The 15,043-nt window shown below is 47.9% G+C and overlaps 1 protein-coding gene, 1 long non-coding RNA gene and 1 pseudogene across 4 annotated transcripts; 2 read left to right on the top strand and 1 right to left on the bottom strand.

The window, feature by feature from the left end:
- Positions 1 to 218: 218 nt before the first annotated feature.
- LOC125752989 (uncharacterized) lies at positions 219 to 2,299 on the bottom strand. The gene is made up of 2 exons (XR_007403753.1): positions 2,163 to 2,299; positions 219 to 1,921 (listed from the first exon to the last, which is right to left on the bottom strand). It is a non-coding gene; the product is annotated as an uncharacterized LOC125752989 (long non-coding RNA).
- SNX15 (sorting nexin 15) lies at positions 2,223 to 14,706 on the top strand. Of its 3 annotated transcripts, none has more exons than XM_025445988.3 (8): positions 2,223 to 2,464; positions 9,290 to 9,325; positions 9,541 to 9,661; positions 10,952 to 11,067; positions 11,173 to 11,320; positions 11,639 to 11,782; positions 13,884 to 14,141; positions 14,436 to 14,706. In XM_025445988.3, exons 1-8 carry the CDS (start codon positions 2,366 to 2,368, stop codon positions 14,540 to 14,542), a joined length of 1,029 nt encoding a protein of 342 aa, XP_025301773.1. In that variant the 5' UTR covers positions 2,223 to 2,365; the 3' UTR covers positions 14,543 to 14,706. The 3 variants fall into 3 exon arrangements, with proteins under 3 accessions (XP_025301773.1, XP_025301772.1, XP_025301775.1); XM_025445987.3 differs by having other exon boundaries at positions 13,788 to 14,141; XM_025445990.3 differs by lacking the exon at positions 10,952 to 11,067 and having other exon boundaries at positions 2,351 to 2,464; positions 13,788 to 14,141.
- LOC112659554 (U6 spliceosomal RNA) lies at positions 8,944 to 9,041 on the top strand (annotated as a pseudogene).
- Positions 14,707 to 15,043: the final 337 nt, after the last annotated feature.

Below are 15,043 nucleotides of genomic sequence, written 5' to 3'. Positions count from 1 at the left end.
TCCCTGCGGGGAGCCCGATATGGGACTCGATCCCAGATCCCGGGACTACGTCCTGAACCAAAGGCAGATGCTCAACCGCTAAGCCACCCAGGCGCCGCTGGACTGGTAGAATCTCAAGCAGATCCATCCAACCAATGGGAACTCAGCCACCCACTGATCCAGATGAGTCACCCCAGGGTTCAAGTCCTCCTGGGGCCCATAGTACACAGCATCCTTGATTTATTTTATTTTTTTAAGATTTTTAATTTATTTATTCATGAGAGACACAGAGAGAGAGAGAGAGAGAGAGAGAGGCAGAGAGGCAGAGACACAGGTAGAGGGAGAAGCAGGCTCCATGCAAGGAGCCTAAAGTGGGACTCTATCCCCGGTCTCCAGGATCACACCGGGCGGAAGGCGGCGCTAAACCGCTGCGTCACCCAGGCTGCCCGCATCCTTGATTTAAAGTGTGAATTATACATGGTTAGAGACAAGAAAATAACAAGGTTGTACTCATTAGCAAGGTGTGTAGATGAGGAGTCTGAGCTGCGGCAGAACGTCTGCATCCTGTGGTCAACCCAGTGGGAATGTGGGGAGCCAGGCTGGCAGCTGTGTATTTGCAGCTTTCCTCTCTCCTGCTGGCTATGAGGACTCTTCTGTTTGTTTCTCCTGGTGATGGAAATGGAGTTGGCATCTGAAAGCTGGGGGACAAGCTGATCTAGATGGGAATGGGCTTGGAGGGGACAGGGTGAAAGAAGACAGAAAGGAGAGAATTGGGAGCTGCAGGGCCAGGGAGGGGAGGGAATGATGGTCAAGAAGACTTGGAGCCAGTCCTGCTGGGAGAGCTTGAGAGAGCAAAAATAATGTCTATAAGTGGCCTCTACGGGCAGCGGTTTAGCGCCGCCTTTGGCCCAGGGTGTGATCCTGGAGACCCGGGATCAAGTTCCGCATCAGGCTCCCTGCGTGGAGCCTGCTTCTCCCTCTGCCTGTGTCTCTGCCTCTCTCTCTCTGTCTCTCATGAATAAATAAATAAAATCTTTTTTTAAAAATTAAAAAAATAAAAATAAAAGGGATCTCTAGAGGTGTGTGTTGTTCAAGGGGACACCACCCCATCTAAGTCTCCTCCCAAACACCTCCTGGATAATCTACCCTATGTCTGAGCTTCCACCCGTCTCATTTGGGAGTTTCCTTTGTCTCTTTCTGGAAACTGGCAGTACGGTGCCCACCATAAGAGCGGCCGTGAGCACTTGAGCGCTTCACCCACGCTATCACTTTTAAACTTCACAACCTGGCTGTGGTGGTATCCATCAGAGTCCTCAACAGCTTGTCCCAGAAATGATCACAACTGCCTTCCGCAGAAAGGATGGTCTTGGGAAGATACTAAGATACTAACGCTGATTTGGGACAGCATCCTGATGGAGCTCTCAGGATGCCAGACATCAGGTTTGACAAACAGGGTGCCCAGAGGCTGGGCAGCTGAGCCCACAGCCAACATTGCACATCATGAACAAATCAGTCCCCTTGCTAGGCACTGTGCACTCTGTTTCTCCCTCAAGAAACTCAAGAATTAGGCTTCTGGGGAGAGTCCTCCTCCCCTACCCAGGACTTGGGGCAAGGAAAGGAGCTGGCACCTTTGGATTCCAGGAGTAGGAGGCTGATGGGCTATACCTATTAGAGAACTACCTCCAAACAAAGATATGGTGCTAACAGAGAGGTGGGGGTGAATGCTGGACAGACCAGGAGGGGAAAGAAAGAAACATCCACTGCAGTAGATTCTATTAGAAACATTATAAACGTTCTAGAGAGGAGAAACTTAAGCTCAGGTAGTTAAGGGAAACTCATACAACTGGTAAGAAGTGTGACTTCAGAACCTGTGAGGCCATCCTCTTCTCTGGAGTTCTTTTTTGCTTCCCCTACCCTTGCAGAAAACATGAATTAGCGAATCCTACGGAAGGAAACAGGGAAATGATTTGGCTACATCTGCCACACACTCGGCACAATAAAAGTTGGGTGAGTGGATGAACGAAGGGGACCAGAAAGCAGAGGAGAAGTCGTTTGGACACGTTTGATGGGGAAAGCTCGAGCACCTGTCAGCTAAGTGATCCCACCTCCCCGGTTCTTTTTTTTTTTTTTTTTTCCCCACCTCCCGGGTTCTTATCTCTTAAACTACCTAGTTCACGCCTTACCCGCCACCGAGAACTTTTTAGACGCTCCCTGGCCGCACGCCAAGGCCAAGGACTGCGCCGTCACTTGCGACCCGCTCCCTAGGCTCGAGGAAGAAGGGCGCAGGCCTGGGAGATGCGGGGCCCGGCGGAGACTGACCTGGAGGGGCGGGGGCGGCGTTGAGGAGGCAGAGGCCGGCGGTCAGCCCCACTCCAGTTCGGTTGCCATGTCCCGCCAGGCGAAGGACGACTTCCTGCGACACTACACAGTCTCGGACCCCCGGACCCACCCCAAGGGCTACACCGAGTATAAAGTGACCGCGCAGGTGAGGTGGGCCCGGGTGGGGACCTTTACCCTTTTAACAAGAGGTGGGGCAGTGTTTTACCTTAAGGCAAGGCGCCGCTGGTCGCTCCCTTTTTAGACGACAGAAATGGATTTCCCCTTTAAGGGGAGCCTGCGGGTAGAGCCCCGGCTTACTTCGGAGCGGTCCAGTGGAGCGGCCCTGGGAGGGCGCTGTCCTTTTAAAAGGGCTTGGACCGTAGTTCTTGGAGTGGGAGGGGCGGGTTCCCACGCCCTACGTGTGGCGTCAGCACTGCGGGCTGTGAATTTCTTCAAATTAGCACGGAAACTCTGGCTCCGTGCAAATGTTAGTTCTCCAGTTTCTTGGATTAGGTTTGTGTGAACCGCTTGGTTTGATATTAACATAAAAGCCCTTTTTTTTCTTTAGTTTAATTTTTAATTTTCTTTCAAAAAAACTCTATGACTTTAAAAATCCTTACAGCTTAGGGATCCCTGGGTGGCGCAGCGGTTTGGCGCCTGCCTTTGGCCCAGGGCGCGATCCTGGAGACCCGGGATCGAATCCCACGTCGGGCTCCCGGTGCATGGAGCCTGCTTCTCCCTCTGCCTGTGTCTCTGCCTCTCTCTCTCTCTCTCTCTCTCTGTGATTATCATAAATAAATAAAAATTAAAAATAAAAATCCTTACAGCTCAAAGAGAATTTTAAAGAGTAAGTCAGAAAAAAAAAAAAGAGTAAGTCGGTCTGCAGCTTCGCAGTCAGAGCTGGAAGACAGAAAGAGTGAAGTTGATTATGGAGCAGTAACAACGTTATAGGCACATTTTACAGATACATAGGGGGAACCACGAGAAGGATTTAAAAAACAGTGTAAAAGAGTATCTGCAGAATGATATATAGGAGAGCTGGTTGGGGGAGACTTTTCACTGTAAATTGTTTATTACTTTTAGAATTTTAAGCTAGAGGCACCTGAGTGGCACAGTGGTTGAGCATCTGCCTTTGGCCCAGGTTGTGATGCCAGTGATGCCAGGGTCCTGGGATAGGCCCCACATCGGATCCCCCATCGGGTTCCCCCGCAGGGAGCCTGCTTCTCCGTCTGCCTATGTCTCTGCCTCTCTGTGTGGCTCTCATGAATAAATAAATAAAATCTTAAAAAAAAAAAAGAATTTTTAATTAGGCGACTATTAAATGGTACATTAATAACTATTAAGGGGAAGTTGCAAAGTGATTTAGGTGCAGAATCCTAGATGTTTAAAAGGAACTTTCCCTATTTCTTTTATGTCTTTTCCTTGTCAAATAAAAACAAGACACACATGCAGAAAGATAGTCCCTAAGAAGACTAGACTGGAGGGTGGCCAGGGACTGTACTCTTTTCTGATAAATCTTTCTGTTGGTTTTTTTTTTTTTTAATTTATTTATGATAGTCACAGAGAGAGAGAGAGAGAGGCAGAGACACAGGCAGAGGGAGAAGCAGGCTCCATGCACCGGGAGCCCGATGTGGGACTCGATCCCGGGTCTCCAGATTCGCGCCCTGGGCCAAAGGCAGGCGCCAACCCGCTGCGCCATCCAGGGATCCCTTTCTGTTAGTTTTTAAACATTCATTACTTTGATATGTTTTTATTATAACTTTTAAAGAGAAGTAATTTTCCCTCTTTTACCATCCCCATTCATCTACCATCTTGGTGAGAATTAATGCCACTAGGTCCTTCTTTATCCTTGCATATAAACCTTATATTTAAAAGCAGTTATGTGTACCTAGTTTATTATTTACACACAGTCTCACCGGTCACTTGCTGGTATTCCTCAGTTTTTTGTTGTTTCGCCTTGTAAATTTTCTAAACCAAAACAGGGACGCCTGGGTGGCTCAGAGGTTGAGCGCCTACCCTCACGCCCAGAGCATGATCTTGGAGTCCCAGGATCAAGTCCCACATCTGGCTCACTGCATGGAGTCTGCTTCTCCCTCTGCCTATGCCTCTGCCTCTCTGTGTGTGTGTCTCTCATGAATAAATAAATAAAATATTTTTTAAAATTCCACAACATAATTTATGTAAGTAATGCACGTAGATCCTAAGTGTATAGCTCAATAATTTTTGTATATGGATACATCTGCACTGGCAGTGCTCAGATCAGGATATAGACATTTCCCTCCCCCAGAGAGTTTCTTTGTACGTTTCTCATCTATAGTCCTCCTCTCAGAGAGGTAACCGTTGTCCTGACTTCTGTTCCCCTAGATTACTTTTGTCTGTTCTTGAGCCTCATACAAATGAAATCATATACACAGCAAGTACTCGCTTGTGTCGGGCCTTTTTCCTTCTCTATATAATGTTTTTTGGAGTTTATCCATGTTGTTGCGTGTTGAAGTAGTTTGTTCTTTTTTATTGCCATGTGATGGTAGCCCCTTGTATAAATATACCACCATTTCTTTATTAATTTTCTTGTTACTAGACTTCTAGGTTATGTCTAAAAAAATGTTTTCTGTTTTGTTTTTTTTAATGTTTAGTTGTTACGAGTTGTATGAACATTCATGTGCAATTCTTTTTATGGACATGTGCACCCATATTTTCTTAGTATGTACCTAGGAGTGGGCTTGCTGGGTCATTTGATAGCTACAAGTGTAGTTGTCCTAGAAATTACCAGTTTTGGGGATGCTGTTTGCTGTTTGTCCTAGCCAAAGCAGACAAAATATTTAAAAGAAATTTTTTTTTTTTTTTGGGGATCCCTGGGTGGCGCAGCGGTTTAGCGCCTGCCTTTGGCCCAGGGTGCGATCCTGGAGACCCGGGATCAAATCCCACATCGGGCTGCCGGTGCATGGAGCCTGCTTCTCCCTCTGCCTGTGTCTCTGCCTCTCTCTCTCTGTGTGTGACTATCATAAATAAATAAAAATTAAAAAAAAAAAAAAAAGAAATTTTTTTTTTTAAGTAGCTCTGTGGTTGGAAATTGGCCAAGTTGGTGGCTGATATTCAGAGCCTGATAACTTTTTTTTTTTTGGCTTTTACCCCTATGCTAAATGTACCCAACGGGACAGAAAAACTTTCTAACATGGATAGATGGCTATGTCAGTCTTTTGATATCTTTTAGATGGCAATCCAATTCCATGAGGAATTAAAAACAGCTGTCCTTGTTTTACAACCAGATCTTCACAGGACCACAGATGTGGCTCCAGAAACAATTCAAAGGCTGTTGATCTTTTTTTTTTTTTTTTTACCAATCCCTAAACCTCCCCTATTTCTCTCCAAAGGCTTGTCCTTGTGCCTCTGAGAGGTAAGTGTGCTGCCTGGTCTTCTCCAGGAAATTTTACCTGGGTCATCTCTTTAAAATACCAACATCACGGCTGCCTGGCTGGCTCCATTGGTGGAGCATGCGAGTCTTGATCTTGAGGTTTTGAGTTCTGATCTCATGTTGGGTGAGATTACTTAAAAATAAAATCTGAAAAAAAAATTACCAGTTTTCCAAAAATTACCAGTACTTTCCAAAGTACTGTTTTATACTCCCATTCTCACCAGTACTTGATATCATCGGCATCTTCAAATTTGGGTATGCTGGGCAGGTGGGCGTGTAATATCTTACTGGAGTGTAATTTGCATTTCTCTAATGACTAATGATGTTGAGCATATGCTTATAACCTTATTGGCCATTCAAACACCTTCTTTTGTGGGACGTGCCTACTCAAATATTTTGCTCAATTTTAAAAGATGAGTTGTCTTTTTTCATATTGATCTGTAGGAGTTCTTTATATATTCTGGATATGATTTCTTTCTTTATATATATGATTATATATAATCCTCAATAGTTTTAAAACCTAGTTTCTTGAGATGCCTGGGTGGCTCAGCAGTTGAGTGGCTGCCTTCAGCCGAGGGCGTGATCCTGGAGTCCCAGGATCGAGTTCCGCATTGGGGTCCCTACATGAAGCCTGCTTCTCCCTCTGTCTGTCTCTGCCTCTCTTGGTGTGTCTCTCATGAATAAATAAATAAAATATATTTTTTGGGCAGCCTGGGTGGCTCAGCGGTTTAGTGCCGCCTTCAGCCCAGGGTATGATCCTGGATACCCAGGATCGAGTCCCATGTCAGGTTCCCTGCATGGAGCCTGCTTCTCCCTCTGCCTGTGTCTCTGCCTCTCTTTCTCTCTGTCTCTCTTATGAATGAATAAATTAAAAAAAAATACAATAAAATAAAAAATATTTTTTAATTTATTTTTTAAAAGATTTTATTTATTTATTCATGACAGAGAGAGAGAGAGGCAGAGACACAGGCAGAGGGAGAAGCAGGCTCCATGCAGGGAGCCTGACGTGGGACTCAATCCCGGGTCTCCAGGATCATACCCCAAGCCAAAGGCAGCGCTAAACCGCTGAGCCACCCAGGCTGCCCTAAATAAAATATTTTTCAATCAATCAATCCATCAATCAATCTAGCTTCTTTTACCCAAGATATTTTAGGTGGAGTCTGTTGTGAAAGGCAAAGGCCAGGGTATCAGTTCTAGCAGTCCGTCTTACTTGTTATGTGATTTTTTTTTTAATTTTTATTTTAACTGAGGTATAGTTGACATACAATATAATGTTAGTTTTAGGTGCACAGTATAGTGATTCAACATTTATATTCACTATGAATTGCTCACCATGGTAAGTGTAGCTGAGGGCAGCCCTGGTGGCACAGCGGTTTAGCGCCGCCTGCAGCCCGGGGTTTGATCCTGGGGACCCTTGATCGAGTCCCACATCAGGCTCCCTGCATGGAGACTGCTTCTCCCTCTGCCTGTGCCTCTGCCCCTCTCTCTCTCTCTCTCTGTCTCTATGAATAAATAAATGAAATCATTAAAAAAAAAAAAGTGTAGTTGACCATCTATCACCGTACAAAGTTATTGCAATATTATTGACTATATTCGTTATGTTGTACTTTTCATCCCTATGACTTATTTATTGTACAACTGGAAGTTTGTAACTCTTAATTCACTTCATTTATTTCCATTATCTCCTCTATCCACTTCCCCTCTGGCAACCATCAGTTCTCTGTATGTATGAGTGTTTCTGGTTTTGTTTATTTTGTTTTGTTTTTTAGATTTCATATATAAGTTAAATCAGGTAATATTGGTCTTTCTCTGTCTTTTAAATAATTTTAAGATTTTATTTATTTATTCATGAGAGACACACAGAGAGAGGCAGAGACACAGGCAGAGGGAGAAACAGGCTCCCTATGGGGAGCCTGATGCAAGACTGGATCCCGGGATCCTGGGATCACGATCTGAGCTGAAGGCAGACGCTCAATCACTGAGCCACCCAGGTGTCCCCGTCTTTCTCTGTCTGACTTATTTCATGTAGGATAATACCTTCTCGGTTTATCTATGTTGTCACAAATGACAAGATTTCATTATTCTTTTTTTGGCTGAGTAATATTCCATTGCATGTATCTACCACATTTTCTTTATCCATTCATCTATTGACAGACACTTAGGTCACTTCCATATCATGGCTATTATAAATAATGCTGCAATAAACATAGGGGTGCATATATCTTTTTGAATTAGTGTTTTTGTTTTCTTTGGGTAAATATCCAGAAATGGAATTACTGGATCCAGTGGTATTTCTAATTTTAATTTTTTTAGAAACTAAAATGAGGTGATATTTCATTGTGGCTTTGATTTGTATTTCTCTGGTGGTTAGTGATGTGGAGCATCTTTTCATGTGTTTGTTGCTTATCTGTATATCTTCTTTGAAGAAACATCTATTCAGGTCCTCTGCCTTTTTTTTTTTTTTTTTTTTTGCTATTTATTGTGTCTTTCTTTCTTTCTTTCTTTCTCTCTCTCTCTCTCTCTCTCTCTCACACACACACAAGCAGTGGCAGTGGGGGTGGCATGGGTTTGGGGGCAAAGGAAGAAGGAGAGAGAGAATGTTAAGCAGCCTCCATGCCCAGCACCAAGCCTATACAGGGCTCAATCTCACAGCCTTGAGATCATGACCTGAACCACAATCAAGAGTCAGACACTCAACTGACTGAGCCACCCAGGCACCCCCTCTGCCCATTTTTACATTGAATTGTTTGGTTTTTTGGTGTTGAGTCATAGGAGTTCTTTACATATTTTGGATATTAACTCATTATCAGATCATTTGCAAAACGTGCTGTGTGATCTTGCACAGGTTATGTTCCCTCTCTGTGCCTCCACTTCCTCATCTGTTAAGTGGGCGTGTTAATCGTGTCTGCCACCTTGTGATCGAGGATAATTAAAAGGAGATGTTTGGAAAACTATCAAGTAGTCCATGCTATAGAATGTCATTTTCTAATTATTATGAATATAATGTAGTAAGTACAGGGTCTTCTTTCCAGCTCAGACCCCATTCTGCTCTTCGTGGGTCACAACCCCAGTAAGGCTTTCATCTGTGTTCAGGAGTGTTTGCCCACAGAAGCTTCCTCATTTAAGGAAGGAGTGGCTCCTGGGAAAGAACCTCATTCTTCAGAGAACTGGAGGTGCTTTGGTTTCCGAAGGAGATGCAGGGACTTGGCCCTTTGAAGGAAGTGAGGTAGCTCTTGCCTTTACCGCACACATGTCAGATTGGGCCGATAGAAGATTAGCATGGCCCCTGCACAAGGATGACACACAAACTCATGAAGGAACTGAGATAAAAGTTGGGCTGAGGACCAAGGGGTCTGGATGGGATCGGACAGATGAAGAAACTGGCATATGGTAGAAAAACTGCTTCAAGTTACACAAAGCCTTGAAGCCAGGATGTCTTAAAATCAGTGGCCAACAGCCAAAGTCCACTGCTCCTTTGAGGAGGGCCGGGAGGTACCTGGGGTATCCCTGGATTTTACTGGGTGATGGGGCATCGGATGTCAGTTCAGGTCTCACCTGGTTCTTGCCTTTCTTCCTCAGTTCATCTCAAAGAGGGACCCAGAGGATGTCAAAGAGGTGAGGCTTCTGGGAGGAAGGGGGACTTTTCCCCAATTCCAGATGCAATAACAGTGAAGGAACAGCTGGTAACTCCTTGATCCTGGGAGGAGGAGGAGGTGCTACATCCCAGTCCACACACACACACACATGCATGTGTGCTGGGGCCAGGCTGGGGGTGGGGAAAGCCTCTTTCTACTACCACTGGCCTGGGACAAGTGTCCTATCCCTCTTAGGTGGTGGTCTGGAAGCGGTACAGCGACTTCCGCAAGCTGCATGGGGACCTGGCTTACACCCATCGGAACCTCTTCCGCCGCCTGGAGGAGTTCCCGGCCTTTCCTCGTGGCCAGGTGTTTGGTGAGTGTTGATCTAGGTAGGCAGGCCCAGTATGGAGGGAGAGGTGGGCAGAGGAGACCCCTGCTGGTGGGAGCTGGATGGAGGAGCCACAACCCCTAGCAAAAACACATCTGGGGAGGGCCCTTAGAGCCTCACTTCCCACATGGGGAAACTGAGGCTCAGAGCAGCCCGCCTTTGGTGTGTGTGGGGCCCTTTAGCATCCCGTCTTCCTTAGCCCCATTTTCAGGACAAGGGAGCTAGGCTCAGGGTGATAAAGGGGCTTGGCCTGTAAGAGGCAGAACCAGAATTCCTCCCTAGGAGCTGGTGTCACCTCAAGATCTACGCTATCCAAAAACAGCATCTGTGAGCCAGATGCGGTGAGTCTGAGCTGAGGTGGCCAGATGGGTTGAATGCACACTGAAACTATTTCAGTAATTTTTGTATTGGTCACATGTTCAAATGAGACTATTTCGGGTACACTAAGTTAAGTGGAAGGTCTTATTAAAATGGAGTTAACCTGGGAGCACCTGGGTGGCTCAGTTGGTTGAGCATCTGCCTCTGGCTCTAGCAGTGATCTCAAGGTCCTGGGATCCAGCTGTGCCTCCAGGCCCCCACTCAGTGGGGAGTCTGCTTCTCCCTCTCCCCCCTGCCCCTCCCACCTGCTTGGGCATGCTTTCTCTCTCTCTCTCAAATAAATAAATAAAATCTTTAAAATAAATACATAAAATTAACCTGTTTCTTTTTAACTTGGCTACTAGAAAATTAGAAATTACACATGCCATGCGTGATGTATTGCTGGGGGACCAGACTGATCTGTTATCTGAATCTCTAGACTCACGTGAGATACTTTTTCACAGCAAGGTCAAGGGTTGCTGCTGGCAGGTTATGCAGGTATACAGCATACCCAAAAACTATGACAAAGGCGCATCTTGCTGTGTGACCTTGGGCAAGTCACTTTCTCTCTCTGAGTCTTACTTTCCTCCCGCTTCCATCAGAATGATCTGAAATTATTTCATTTCTTGGTGGTTGCCCATCTGCTTCTACTGTCTAGGATGTGAACCCATGGGACCAGAGACCTGGCTTTCCTCCCATTCACCTTCTGAGCCTAGCACATTAGTAGGTGCTTGATAAATCTGGTAAACGGAGGACTAGGGAGTTTGGTCCCTGCTTACAAGGACCCCGCCCCCCAGGAGGAGCCGGGGAAGATGGGAGAACAGCAGCTGGCTGCTGGGATCCTTTCCTGCGGAAGCAGGGAAGTGACCCCTGTGGATCACTGCTTCTCTTCCCACCCCTTGTTCTGGGGGGCTGCAGGCCGGTTTGAGGCCTCAGTGATTGAAGAGCGGCGGAAGGGGGCTGAGGACTTGCTTCGCTTCACTGTTCACATCCCTGCACTCAACAACAGCCCCCAACTCAAGGAGTTCTTCCGGGTATGTGTCCCTGCTTGTCCCTCCCCAGCACCTGGGAAGCCTGCCTGCCCACTAGGCTGCACCCCAAGACACCCCCCACCCGGTCCCTGTCTTTCTCTCCTGCAGGGTGGGGAGGTGACCCGGCCCTCTGGCATATCCAGAGACCTGCACATCCTGCCACCCCCTCTGATCCCCACACCGCCTCCAGAGGAGCCCTGGTTGCCACAGCCACTCCCTGCAGAGAGGAGAGGCCTTGAGGAACTGGAAGTGCCAGGTATGTTGAGGTTGGGGAGGGAGCCAGGACTGGCGGGTCTGGGGGTGATGGAGGGCATGCACTTGCTGCTCACTGAGCTTAGGAAAAATTCTGGGCTATGTCCCAGCTCCTCTACCACTAAGGTGCTGAGAAGCTCTAGCCAGGCCACTTTCCTTCTCTAGGCTTTAGTGTCTTAATCTGTAAGAGGGGTGCCAACCCTAAGAGTAGGCTTGTCCATGCCCTTGGGTGCCACAAGGAATTAGTGAGAAGGTGATTCCATTTTGAAAGCTAGGAAATGATAAGGGCAGGCATGAATGTTCCCGATGATGTGTTCCACAGTGGATCCCCCACCATCCAGCCCTGCCCAGGAGGCCCTGGATCTCCTCTTTAACTGCGGGAGCACCGAGGAAGCATCCACTTCCCCAGCCCGAGGCCCCCTCACAGAGGCCGAGCTTGCCCTCTTCGACCCCTTCTCCAGGGAAGGTAACGAGCTGGGGCTAGCAGAGGGCAGAGGGGGGCTGAGGTAGGGGCATAGAGGATGGGCAGAGCCACCACCTAGCTTGTGTAGTGCTTGGGTAAGTCCTAGAAAGGTGCCCCATGACAGGCAGTTGACAGCCTTGGTGAGAATTGGAAGCAGACACCCTGGTGCCAGGACCCATGAGCTGGCTGCCCCTGGACAGTGCAAGCCTGGAGGAAGGAAAGGGAGATCTCAGGGACAGGTAGATCTTCTCCCTGAGAAAGCTTTGGAACAAGCAGGGATCACACTGTCTTGGGGGAGGGTCGGAGTTCCTTCAGTTGGAAGCCCAAGGGAGGGGCGTCCTGGCCAGCTCAGGGTGGAGATGCAGATCCTGAAGGCAGGAGAGGCCTGATGGTCAGGGGGTGGGTGAGGCTTGGGCCCAGAGGGCAGCACAGGACGCCCTGCAGCAGCTGCTAGCACATGGGGGCACCCCAGACCTAGCATGGAAGCCGGAACCGCCCTCCCCCACCCTCCCTCCATCCCCCCACCCCACAAGGACGTCTGGGTCCCGACCTCCTTGATAAGATCCAGGGGAGCTGAGAGTCCCAGGCTCTGAGACACTGGACCTTTAAATTCTTCAAGTCTCTGGCTTTGTGCTTATTCCAGCTGGGGTGTTGAAGTGGCTCCTCTGCTTCAGGATCATCACGAAAGGGTTTCAGTTTGGAATCCTCCAATATTTTTAAGCCCATTTTATTGGCTTTTCTTCTTTGCCCTTCGGGGACCTCCTGGGGCAGCCTCTCAGCTTTGTGATCAGTGACAGGCATTTGAGTTCATTCACCCCAGATCAGTTCCAAATCGGGACCTCAATCTTCCATCCAATGTTCAGCTCCACACCACCACCCTGCTCGCCTGGGAGGAGTATCCTTTTACTCTTCTGGTTCTGCTTCCTCCCGTCCCTGCTCCTTCGGCCTTTCCCCAGCTGGGTTGGGGGAAGAAGAGATTAGAGAGAGAAGGTGGGGGTGGTGTCACCACGCCTGCCTGCTTTGCTCTAGCTGAAGCCCCAGGGGTGTGTGGTGGTCAGATGCTTGGAGAGGAGCCTGTTGTGGCTCCTAGAATGTAGCTCCCATAACACATTCCTTCAGCCCATAAGAAAGCTCCCAAACTCTTGTCCCACCAGAGCCTGGAAGTGCAGTTTGCTCAGATGCTGCCTCATCTCCCTGCCCCATTGTTTGGGCACCTCCAGCAAGTCCCTCACTATCAGAATCCTCCAGGCAAGGAGCTGGCACTTGTCTCTCTCTTCAGCACATATATTGAACGCTTGTAATCAATGTTTTACGGCATCCCAAGAATACTTCTGCCTTTGGCTCCGTGAGCAACACAGGGAGGGCTCTATGTCCAGCTGGGAAGTGAGAGGTCATCTTTCCCACTTGCAGGAGGCCCCAGTCTCTTCATGGGGTCACTTGGGTGAGGTTGGAGAAATGCCACCCTTCCCTCTCCAGGCCAGTGGTGTGCCATGGTGCTTTCTGTTCCAGCTCCTTCCCTTCAAAGGCCTTTTCACCAAAGATGGGCCAAATCTCTAGCCTTCTTTTGTGTAAGCTGCAGAGGGGAGTTTGGCCACCCAGTCCCGGGGTACATAATGAGACCTTCTCTCTGGGTATCTGGTGAGGATACCCACCACCCACTATCTTCACATTTGTGTCCTCAGCTGATGTTGTAACACCTGAGATTCTCTGAATCTATTATTTTACCATTCCAAGGTTTGGAGCATTTCTACCCTTGGCCTGGCTTAGTTGGTCTAGCATCCTTCAGATGGAATTCTTGAATTTATAGATAGTCAAGAGGGAGGGAGGCCCAGTGACCCAGACCTCACAAAACAATGTTAATACAAAAGAATTACTGAAAGAATTGGGAAGGTAAAATTGTTTTTTACAAAAGCACAGGAATTCTACCAGTTAAATAGATCATGGCTAGTCTGTTTGGTACAAATGGATTTTGAACTGCTCAGGCTCTGCTTCTGTCCACCTGGGGCAGGTTGGTACCTTGCTGGGCAAGAGAAGTCTGGGGATAGATGGCAGGCCCTGGGAAATGGAGGACAGTGTGGCCTGAGCCCTCCACATCTGATCATAGAAAGTTCAGGCCCCAGTCCAACCCACATGGGTGAGCTGGCAGCGATGGAGGCAGAGCCTGAAAGGCTGGACCAGGAACCCTGGGAGCCTGGAGGGCAGGAGGAGGAAGAGGACGAGGAAGGACGGCCCGTCCCTGCCTATCTGAGCCAAGCCACAGAGCTTATCACCCAGGCTCTTCGGGATGAGAAGGCAGGTGCCTACCCTGCAGCTCTGCAGGGCTATCGGGATGGCGTGCATATCCTGCTGCAGGGAGTTCCTGGTGAGTATGGATGGGAAGGTGGAGGGTCAGGCCTAAGCTTTCAGATGGTGGAGTGAAAGGAAGGGAAAATGAAAGACTCAGAGGATCAGAATTTCTCTTCACTGACCAACTGTGTAACCTTGGGCGGTTTCTTTACCTCTTGGGGCCTCAATTTTCTTATTTGTAAAATGGGGAGAATAGCTCTGATTCCCAGGGAGGTAGAAAAAGACATGTGTTGGTGCTCTGTGAACTGTAAGGGGCTAGACCAGGGGTTTTGAACCCAGAGACCTCCGCTGAGCCATTTTCTTTCCACAGGTGACCCGTCACCTGCCCGCCGGGAGGGTGTGAAGAAGAAGGCGGCTGAGTACCTGAAGAGAGCAGAAGAAATCTTGCACCTGCACCTGCCCCAACTCCCATCTTGAGAGGGAGTGAGCCCCTACCCAGGACTCTAGCTTCAGCACTGCCAGCTACTCCCTTTTACTCTCCCTGGGGCCTGGCCCTATATCCTGGTCTTGTAACTCTGGGGGTCATTTCTGTGTGTAACTGGACCAAGAATGACACAAATAATGAATTCAAAGCTCCTTGACCACACCTGCCTCTTTGGAATCAGGACAAAACATTTCTGATCCTGCCTCTTGTGTGGGCAGCATCTCTTGCTGTAAACTAGCTGTTTACCCATCTAGAACAGGGGTCTGCAAGCTATGGCCTGCATCCACCTCTCTCCCATGGCTTTTTTTTTTTTTTTTTTTTTGTAAGGCCCATAAACTAGAATGGTTTTTACATTTTTTAATAGTTGGGAGAAAAATCAAAAGAATAGTATTCTGTGACAGATGAAAATCACATAAAACTTAAGTGTCTAAAAATTCTGTTGGAACACAGTCACACTCCTTCAGTTCACATGGTCTGCGGCTGCTTTCCCACCA

This window comes from Canis lupus, chromosome 18, assembly GCF_003254725.2.
Source record: "Canis lupus dingo isolate Sandy chromosome 18, ASM325472v2, whole genome shotgun sequence".
Taxonomy (NCBI): domain Eukaryota; kingdom Metazoa; phylum Chordata; class Mammalia; order Carnivora; family Canidae; genus Canis; species Canis lupus.
Note: the sequence above shows the minus strand (reverse complement) of the source record. Positions and strands in the feature narration are given on the sequence as shown.